The 10,581-nt window shown below is 39.9% G+C and overlaps 2 protein-coding genes across 2 annotated transcripts; one reads left to right on the forward strand and one right to left on the reverse strand.

The window, feature by feature from the left end:
- Positions 1–6,158: 6,158 nt before the first annotated feature.
- LOC124175560 (MIP18 family protein galla-2) lies at positions 6,159–7,061 on the forward strand. Its single transcript, XM_046555946.1, has 3 exons — positions 6,159–6,380; positions 6,464–6,543; positions 6,629–7,061. The coding sequence occupies exons 1-3, from the start codon at positions 6,260–6,262 to the stop codon at positions 6,896–6,898; spliced, it is 471 nt and encodes a 156-aa protein (XP_046411902.1). The 5' UTR covers positions 6,159–6,259; the 3' UTR covers positions 6,899–7,061.
- LOC124175559 (mitochondrial inner membrane protein OXA1L) lies at positions 7,051–9,343 on the reverse strand. The gene is made up of 8 exons (XM_046555945.1): positions 9,108–9,343; positions 8,798–8,972; positions 8,342–8,512; positions 8,115–8,258; positions 7,957–8,042; positions 7,580–7,852; positions 7,341–7,503; positions 7,051–7,261 (listed from the first exon to the last, which is right to left on the reverse strand). Exons 1-8 carry the CDS (start codon positions 9,171–9,173, stop codon positions 7,098–7,100), a joined length of 1,242 nt encoding a protein of 413 aa, XP_046411901.1. The 5' UTR covers positions 9,174–9,343; the 3' UTR covers positions 7,051–7,097.
- Between the last annotated feature and the right edge of the window lie 1,238 nt (positions 9,344–10,581).

Genomic DNA, 10,581 nt, shown 5'->3' on the forward strand with positions numbered 1-10,581 from the left:
TCGGCTAAACAGCACTGAAAATTAAGGGTAAGGACTAAACTCCGTCTAGTTTTTCGCCCTGAAGAGAAATGCCCACGCAAATCCCGTTACCGTGAAAGTACGCAGGTACGTATTATAATCCTCGCTTCGCAATGAGATCCTTTCCCGTACTGGTGCCCCGCCTCGTCCTTTTCCTCCTCCTCCTCCTCCTCCTCCTTCCACAATTCCCCGGGGTATTTCGGACGCTCGGTGCTTTTAATAATCTTCTTATCTACTCCGACGTGTACATATACCCGTTGTTATATATACCTATTTATTACCGCACACTGTATAAACATTTTGCAGGAGTTGCTTAAAATTCAGAGGAAAGAAAAATTATTCGGAGAAATTTTCGCTGACGAAATCAGCGCAAATTGGATACCGATGAAATTTCGCATCGAATAAATCGCATGTACAATACGCGGATTTTAAACTACGCACCTTTAAATTCCTACTCGCTAGTCTACGCTGGGAAATAGAGCGGAAAAGAGAGATGGAAGATCTGCGGGACGCGGTCCGGTTGCTAACGATTATTTCAGAATTTTTTCTATTCACCGTTAAACAAAGAAGCGAACGAGATGAAAAATGATGGTACCTGCGGGCCGAACTCGAGCTTTTCCCTTTTCACGCCCTGCGCCCTCATAGACGTGCAGGATTAATTACGTGTCTCTGCGAAACGTGCAACTTTCAAGTTTCAAGTTTCAAGTTCAGAGACGCGCGCGCTCTCATTTTACAATTTGAATTATGAACTCGAAGCTGTTTGCTCCTACTCGCGACGAGCGGTTCCTTGAGATATGGTCTGTTCCGCAGGGTTACGTGAGACTGACGTAAAGCGTCCTGCAGGAGCTCCGGGAGATGGGGAGGAAAAATTATTAGCACGACCACTCGAGTGTAAGACGCGAGCTTGCACATTAGCCTGGTCGTAACAGCGCCCTAATCACGTTTTAAAGTCGACCCGTACGCGTCGTTACTTATCCCGTATACCTACATTACCTACGTACTCTCGTACCTATACCCTAACGGCGAGGCTCACGATCACGCCGTCTTCCTGCATAGTTAAACCCGTGTAACGATCCTCTACTCTTCGTATAGTGCCGAGAACAATTTATGGAATTTGTGAGGCCCGTCGGTCTCGATATTAATGGTATTATAATATCGTGTCTGCAGGTGAGTGGAAGCCGGTGACGGTGCCTCAGACCTACGGAAACTCACGGAATCTACACTCACCGGCAATCTCACGTGGAAAAACTATCCCCCCCACATCTCCGTTTCACATTACAAAGCCGGTATAAGCTAATTCGTTTTGAATTGAAAATTGGAAAACGCGTTTCTTACGAATGAACCACCCGAGTACTTCACTCGGAATCGCGTCTCACAAATGTAAAAATACATTTTTTAATCCGCCGGATACAGATCCGTCATTCCTTCGGTCCGAGTGTTCGAACTGCGATAAGACGGGTCAGCACCGAAATGCAACAAGAAATTGACTGCGGTTATTGATAAGAAATGTACAAAAAACTAGAAAACATTTGGTAGTTTGCAAAGTCTGGAAAAAAGAAAAGATCGAGGTCGTCTTCGACTTCTTTAATGACTGATAATTCCCAATTTGCAACCGTATTGCCCTTGGTTCGTCTTCAAGAGCCCGCCACTTCGAACCCGTCGACGGGAGATCAGCGCGGTGCTTGCCAAAAAGAGGGGCGCTGATTTAGGAATGGGAAGGAAGTTGTTCGACGGAAAACGGTGTGTGCATGGGTATTATAGGTTTTAACAAAGGTGCTTTCGACTGGCGTCGTGCCAATGAACTTGATCCTTCCTCGCGCGTCATTGTCTCTTCGAGTCTCGAGATTGCGGGTAATCTCTTCATCCCGTTCCATTTTCGCGCTTCGCGTCTATGCTTGCGGTACTTCTGGGCACAGCAGGCTTGCCAGCGTCGAAGGAATTTCTTTAAATCCAAAGAAATTAGAGCCCGTTCAAAGAAAAATGAAAACTTGTTTTCTTATTAAGAGATACTGCCATTTAGGCCGGAATCTCAAGACTGATAATGAAATATCTAAATATAGTATGTGAAATAGAAACAACAGACTAACAGTCAACCAGTTGTGAGGTTCCTGAGAAAATATCCACCAATTAGATAGCATCTGCAATTTTGAAACACACTTATTTGACAAGTTGGTGGTCCTAAATGTTAAAAATAAAAACATATTATGTAAGTAAAATTTCCTTATATCTTTATGCTTACAATTCAGATTGCAGGATATAAATCTGTCCGTGTTACCTCGTTCATTAATTATCATTATATATTTTCAGGAAAATTGTCCATGTTATGACGCGAAAAAATGAAGTATACTATGTATTTCTTGAGTTTCTGTACCGTCGAACATTACTCTTGAAAATGAGAAATACGAACAGTTATTGTGGCGGCATTAAGACGTCTATAGAATTATTCTGGTGCCATATAAATAAGAGATCTAAAGAATTGTTTTGGCGCCATTTGAAGAAATATTCGTCCGATAGGTTGGCAACGCCGTTGCACTGTCGTTTTTTGCAGCCTGCAAGCTCGACTTTGTCGAATAACTCAGACTCGGCGCCGCCCCTGCAGACCACGTGGTATGACTCAAGTGCCGCAGCCCCCGGAAAGAAGGGCAAGATTCCAGGGGGTGACTAATGTTCTCAGGCTTGTTACGGAGCTGATTTTCTCCGCTGCTTTCATCTCCGTTCCGACAGCCGCGACACTGAATCCTGATTGCCTAGAGTGATACAGGAATATTGTATTTGCACCAGAAAAAAGGCTGGACCAATTGCAGAATATTATTTCAGGAATCAGAATACCACAACTTTTTAACGTCGCAACTTACATGGGTTCCAAAACGAGGAAATTGGGTCCGTTTTTTAGGTTGCATGTTGTGTGCGTTTAATCAACGAGCCATTGGTCAATAAAAGCTGCCTGGCTCAATCCAGTCGTCTTTTGATATCTCCTTTCTTCCTCAGAATAGGATTTCCGTCGTTCCGTTATGACATATCTACGAAGACACACGAAACTCGTGGAAACTAATCAGACCGCAGATAAAGCTACACCAGCAAACAAATGTGAAGCAGAAAATTTACGTACGGCCCACGGGCCAGCTGACGCATTGCGGTTGGTAATCTCGTTTCGAGTTTACCAACGTCCACCAAACCAACGGCGACATATGGCAACACGATGTGTAAACGCAACACAATTCCGAGCGCAATCTGAAACTGTAGCCTCACAAATTAGTGTAATTACTTAAATTCTTCATAAACGTATTCATCAAGTTACGGACATTACATAACATGTTAGAAGAGGCGACAATTAGTACTTACTTACCTGATCAAATTTACGAATCGTGTGTTACGAAAATGAATAAACTTAAAATATACTTCCAAAAGTACCGAACAGAATTCCTCATCTTTAATCTCAATTCTTCGAGAAGTTAACAGATGTTCAATTTACAAGTAAGTATATTAGGTAAATCAACATTAATCAATGCAGAGAATTAGCCTCGTGGTAATCGAAGGTTTTCAATATGCAGTTGAACTCCTCGTTGTGTTATGGAGTCGGGATTGATGGGGCGAAATCTGTGATGCATCGCGCAGTGAGTTTCAAGCCTTGGAATTTCTATTGGTTCGCAAACAATTGGGCACTATCAATTACAGCTGAAGAGAATAAAGTCAATTGACACGGTTCACGTGACTCATGTTTCACGTGGAGTTAAACGCTAGCAAGCGAGGTCGAATCAAGCGTTTCATCACGTTCAGAGGGGATACTCAAAAGTTTAGAATTTCATCGATCTATCGGGAGAGAGGTACAACAATTCCAACCGTGCAAACAAGTAAGAGAACAAATTGGAAATGCCGTACCGTAAGGAAATTCTATTGAGAAGCAATTCGATATGTTCCTGAAGCGTGCTAAAAAGAATCGTCAAATCGACAATTAATATCCACTGCAGCATCAAGTGACACGGAACCAAAGAGCGTAATTTCCTTTACTTACAATAATTAAAATACTTTCAGATCGTAGCGAAAGATATCTCGAAAATGATCAAGCAGCATTTTAACCGTTGAACAGTGTACGTCGTGTAATAACATATTGAAACTCGAACAAAATTTATTGCGCTTCGCATGAATTTTATTACCATCTCAACGGACACACTCTCATGAGAACACAAGAAGAAATTTCACATTGGTTCTACTCCAAGACACCTTGCCAATAAAAGATATTAGACTACTTATAATCTTGTAATCTTAAAGCCAAAGTCTAGACTAGCCGCAAGAGAGGCCAGCGGTTAGAGGCGAAAGGCCATTGGAGTGGTATGGATACTTATGGCATGCAAGAAATGCCGAACTCGCGATTGAGATAATATGTGAAGGTATACATATAGATATCACTTCTCCTCTCATCATCGCGATTCTGATTCTCACGAGCTCTTATTACTATGACCTTGAACTTGACGTAATTGCCGTTCCAATGTAGATAAAGCCACGCCTATAATTGTGTGTGTGTATCTGTGCTGAGCATGTATGTGTTGGGTACCAGGTATTCGTTACGTAGTGACAGTGGAATGAAGCCAAATTCTGCTCTCACCTCGCTGGATTGCTAATTAGTTCTCAGTCCCGTCTACGATTGGCGCGTATCATTTCAGAGATTAATTAGTGTGAGATAAAAGTAAGCATATATTATCCACAATTGTAATAGTCGATGAAATTTGTCGAAAGTTGAAACCTCTTTTTTGCCTTCGAAAATTAGTCAGAAGAAGACAAAAAAAAAGGACGAATTAGCCGAATAATTGGAAATCGTGATTCGGTAGGTGTTCGGCAGAACTGAAACGCTTACACACCGAAACGATTTTTGCACAACCGTCGCGTCGCATGCAAGTAATCAAAGTCCAGCCACACTTTACGCCGTTCCACCCTCAGACGGCTGCGGGTAATTTAGCTCTCTCCTCCTCGCGACTTCCCCCCAGCTTCCCTTGGGGTTCGCGCATCAACTGCAACGTAGGGTATGGCCTGTATATCTATAGGCTCCAACTTCGACTACAGACCCTATATTTCATTCTTGCCGAAGGGTGCGACCGTCCGGACGGTATAGAGCCAGCCAGACCTGTAATATACTTTCGTAGTTACAATGCGAAACATACGCTCGATACTCTTTATTTTTAAGACCTGCAACGTTGAATCAATGTAGAGTATTCGTGAAGCGCCTCAGCCTAGTTCCAGTTGTTATTACCTACTGCAAACAGAAAATGATATACACGCATACGGGAAATGCCATACGAAATTAAACAATTTTAATTCAAATCATTCGAAATTTAGTTGAAACTTTTTCAGGTAAAAGTAAAAAGGAAAAAAATTGTTGGTCGTAAGGATACTATTAGCGAAAAAAGTTTCGACAAAATAAAAAATAGTAAGGGTTCAAACTATCTAACTCCACGTGGAACCCTTTGTCCATATATCATTATAACTAATGTTAATCTTCCTTTCAAAAATCATTGCATAGTTCTCAGATGGTTATTTCTTTAGTTACTTGGCACGCCAGGTTTATCGTCAGCTCTTTAATTCAGTGCGTTAACGTGGAATATATCGAAAAAATGGCAAAAATATATCCCAACAATCGGAAAAGAATAGCAATGGATTAAGAATTTCAATACAATCTATTCCGATTTCTTTATCCAAACGGATGTTTCGTATTCTTTGAAAAGAATCAATTCGGATGGAAAGAATTGATTCGGATTGATAATTTCCATCCCTTATTCTAGATAAATAATTGAAACGAACAAGCTATTAGAGGTGGCATTGTCGCGAATATGACGGGATAGGAAAGAACAGATAAAATCGAATAGAAACGAATAAATAGATTGAAACGAACAGTGTCTCACTGGAATGACTCATGCTTAATTCGGAAACTTAAAGAAATGGGATTCATAATTCTGCTAATCGATCCGTTTCTATTCTTTTCCGATTGTTGGGATCCACGTAGGTAATACTTAACAGCGATGAAACCTCTGCCCCTGTATTCCGCAGCATGACATACACATCAGCGATGCATAACCTTACGAGGGTGAACCTTAGGGATGACGTTTAGCAGCGCCATCTCGCGAAAACTTTTTAATTCTCGTTGACAATAAGCACGACAATAAATAATAGCTCCGCATTTAACTCGGTGTCGGAATACCATCGGGTACCGTGTTGATTTGCACGATTTGCACTTATTAATAAGGAAAGAATGGCTGATCAATTAGAAAACACTAATCCAAAATTGTATAAAAAAGTTCATGAGAGGGAAATCACAGCTGAGGACGAAGACGAGGATGTTGTCGATGACTTTGACTCCCGAGAAATATTCGGTAATTCTAACCTCTCGCACTTTTAGCCCGTAGCCTTACGCTCACGTGATTCGTAGGGATCTAAGATTCATGACAATTTACAGATCTTATTCGCAACATCAACGATCCGGAACACCCTCTAACTCTGGAGGAATTGAACGTTGTTGAACAAAGCCTTATAGAGGTATGTAGCTACTTAGGTTAGGTCGCCTTTAGCAGCTTCAACCCGATGGACCAGGAGTTTCATTCTGATATGCGGCTACTTTCAGGTTGATAATAAGCACAATAAAGTCCATGTTAAATTCACGCCTACGATACCTCACTGCAGCATGGCAACATTGATCGGTCTCTCTATCAGAGTCCAACTTTTGCGTGCCCTGCCATCAAGGTTTAAAGTGAATGTGGAAATAACGCCCGGAACGCACGCCTCTGAGACAGCGGTAAACAAGCAGCTTGCAGATAAGGAAAGAGTTGCAGCCGCGCTGGAAAATAATCACCTTATTGAAGTAATCAATCAATGCATTGCCGCAAAAATGTAAATGGTCTACGTCCGCTAGATGTAAAAATAATTCACTCTTACTAGTGAGTAATGTACAGTTTTGTATATAACATGTAATACTAGAGTATAATTTTGATGTAAAAATTCTATTGGAATTCATATGAATCATGGATGGAGTAAACAAATGGCAAGTTATGGCTAAAGTTTTCCTTTTATTATCACAATATATTTACAATAACTCAATCCCGTTTCCGGGCCATAATCCGTGTCGGTGGTGGTGTTTGTGCAGTGGGATTATATTTATACGTTTTTGGTACAGGCCCCCGTCCAGCCCGTTCAAATTCCATGTGATCTGCTTCACCTCTGTCTTGTAATGCCCCAGCCAGTTTCATGTTGGACCAAGCTGCAACAATGGTAGTTTGGTTGAAGGATTTCAGAATAACAAACCGAACAGACTGGAAATCGATTGTACAATAATTTACATTCTTTGAATCCTTTGACAAATCCTTTGTTGGGAGCAAGTTGCGTCGGTGCATGCTTAATAGTTGCTTCGATTTTGAAAAAGGTTCGAACTGATGGAACCTTCAAAAGCATAGCTTGACCTAAAGATATAAAATTTGTCGATGTCCAGTAAACTAATATAGCCTGAAATCAAGGTGGAAGTTGGATGAAGATAGTGAGCAACACAATTTTTTTTTACTACTCTCAATTACCAACTTACTCCGTCAAAATGCATGATGAATGGAAACATAATGATAGGAATTGCTTTGATCGCATGTGCCATAAATCCAGGTCCCAAAGTATCCAGTTTTAACCCGTCAGCTCCAATCTTTATCGTTACATACATTGTAGCGCTAGTTATTAGCGGTAACAAATAGTATTGGTCAGGAATAGTTAAATCTGTAAACCACCAAAGACCTCCTGTGCGCAAACTTTCCACTGGAGCGTTTGCCATACCTCTGAGTGCCATGAAAAACGACACAAAAAATGGTGCCTGCAAGAAATTATGAGACAGTTTGATTAAGATATAAGGAACTACTGGAAAAATACGAAAATAAAAAGAATGTGGAAGATGTTACAATAATTTTGATGCATTACCTGTACCAAAGGCACCAAAGCACTTTTTAATGGAGAAATCCCTTTAGATTTCATAAATGTGTAAAGATCCTGTCCGTATCTTGCAGCTAGATACATATTACAAATAATTAATAAACTCAACAAGTAGCAATCCATAGTATGTCATTTATAAATCATACCGTCAAAATCATTTCCATATTCTCTTGCCTCTGTCATCTTAGCCTGAAGATATTGTACTTGAGGCATGTAGTTATTCATTTTTGCTGAATTCCTTTGCGCCTTAATGACAAGTGGGAACACTAAAAGCCTCACGCATATGGTGCCTGTAATGTTATTCATTGCATAAAAGACTCAAAAGTGATAACAAAAAGATTATGTCAATAGTGAAATACACAGCCCGCGTTACCGATCATTATTGTCCCCCACCATGGTAATCCCAAACCAATATGTAAGTATTCTAAAGCAGACTGAATGAGCCCCGGTGGCCAGTTGCTTCCTAGGCCTAGAGCGGTAATAGGTGGTTCACTTAAACCCTGAACAATATCTACCACTTCTGGTGCAGGTAGTGACGGAGGTTCTGAAAAATTTAATATTGTTAATCAAAATCTTCTGTCAATACAATAAGATAAGAAAAAGAAATTATATTTTTACAGACAGAAAGTTATTTGGAAATTATGGTAAGAAAGGCTGACAAAGAAAACAGTTTATGAAATTGTCAGTCAATTGTATCAAAAAATTTGTTGAATCCCAGGGTCTTGATAACATTCTCTGTTTTTCAGTTTCTCGGCAAGGGCGTAGAAGCTTGAAGAAAAGTCTGATGAACACTTGAGAGCAGCTTTTAATACACATGAAGGTATAATACCCGGTATGTTCGGCAGGAGGTTGTCAGGTATTTTATCCTCAACTGTGCTGGCACATCGAACGAAAGCTGTTCCAAGGATAGGTTTGTGTCGCGATAGCCCCAAAGAGGGGAAATTTTTCAATCCTGTATTTTCAAATTTACGTGTAACGTGAAGTGATCTGTGAGAAACGAGAACCTGTCAAAAATCAACTCTATTAAGCGTGCGCATTATCAAACAAGACCTGTCACTTGACAAGAAATCATATTTTGTTATTTCGGAACATTGCGAAGCTGGATCATAACCTCAAAAAATGTAACTTGACTCGCTTACCTTTGACACACTATACGTCTTTGCCAGCGTTCGATTGTGCAGCCTTAGAGACATTCGCGACAACATTTTTGATGGGACGATTCTTCACTCTGGTATTTATTAATCGGTATACGGTTCACGCAAATACCTGTCGCGGTATTTTTACGTGACGACCCACGAACGTAATAAATCCACGCTGCGTTCAGTTCAAGTTGTTACATCACGTGCGCAGCGAGGATGCTCTACGCTACCTACTTACGGCAGCTTACGGCTGTATGAATTCGTGCGAACTACCGCAACACCATAATAACTGCAACTTCACTGTGCAGCTTTGACCCGAAATTCAAACAGCTCCGAAACGCTGACTGTAACTGATCTCCAATTCGTATCACGAAATTGTACACTAACCGAAGGAATAAAATAAACTTTATTACGACTCGCAATGACGATAAAGAAGAAATAAGTATTGCGATCAATGCGTCTTTCCAAAATTGAAAGTTACTCGGTTTGGCAACGAAATGAAACAGTATAGTAAGCGATATACGTAGTGCTTTGAAATGTTTTATTTTTATATAACAGCCTGTATTTTTCTTTCACCCTTTCAATAGAATTTATGTCATATAATATATAAATATTTCACCGTGATACGGCGCATAAATTACATTATTTGTAACTCGAGTTATTACATACAATGGAAGTAAGGTGGTCATCATCTCGCACAATATTATAACTATACCACGATACCATAATATATGTACAGTAGAGACGCAGTCCAGGCATATACTTGCAGCTTAATATATTTATATAAATATTGTATATGTACACATGTAATGATAACAATGTCATAAGTTACGAATAGTAACGATATAAACCTTTCAAACTCTTCACGTCAGACTGATTCGTCGGGCCGTATAACACCGCAGATTGATAAAATTAGTTTTCGAGCTCATAATTATAACGATAGTTTTTGTCAAATCCCAGTATTTTGATTTTTAATTAGGTACGAACCTGAAGTTTTGATTGGATGGATAATTTTTGACAATAAGTATTAGTTTCTGTGTTTACCATCTCACCTTCATTGAGATATGCCTGGCACTCACTTTTTTAATTTCCAAATATCCGTCATCCATCTATTTGTAATTCCTGCGTGATTTTCATGCAATTAGTACAAGCTTCGAATCGTAATAAACTACTTTTCTCGATGATAAAAAATTCGCTTGCATGGCAGTCTAAAATTACCAGTTGATAACTCCTGAAAGTTTTTTACACTTTTACAGTGCAAGTAAAAGTAGCAGACTCGGTTGGACTACTATTTTATAGCTGAGCAATGAATTTGATCTACCCTATAGTCTTTCTTTAGTAAGTACATTTTCCCAAAGTGTATAAGTTGATATAATTAAATATGGAGCAATTATTAATCGTAATACGTACGAAAACGCCGTTAATGTCGTGGAAATTCATATTCCATGAAAAACTTCTCTTTCCTATACGAATT

The sequence above is a fragment of the Neodiprion fabricii genome, chromosome 2, assembly GCF_021155785.1.
Source record: "Neodiprion fabricii isolate iyNeoFabr1 chromosome 2, iyNeoFabr1.1, whole genome shotgun sequence".
Lineage (NCBI taxonomy): Eukaryota > Metazoa > Arthropoda > Insecta > Hymenoptera > Diprionidae > Neodiprion > Neodiprion fabricii.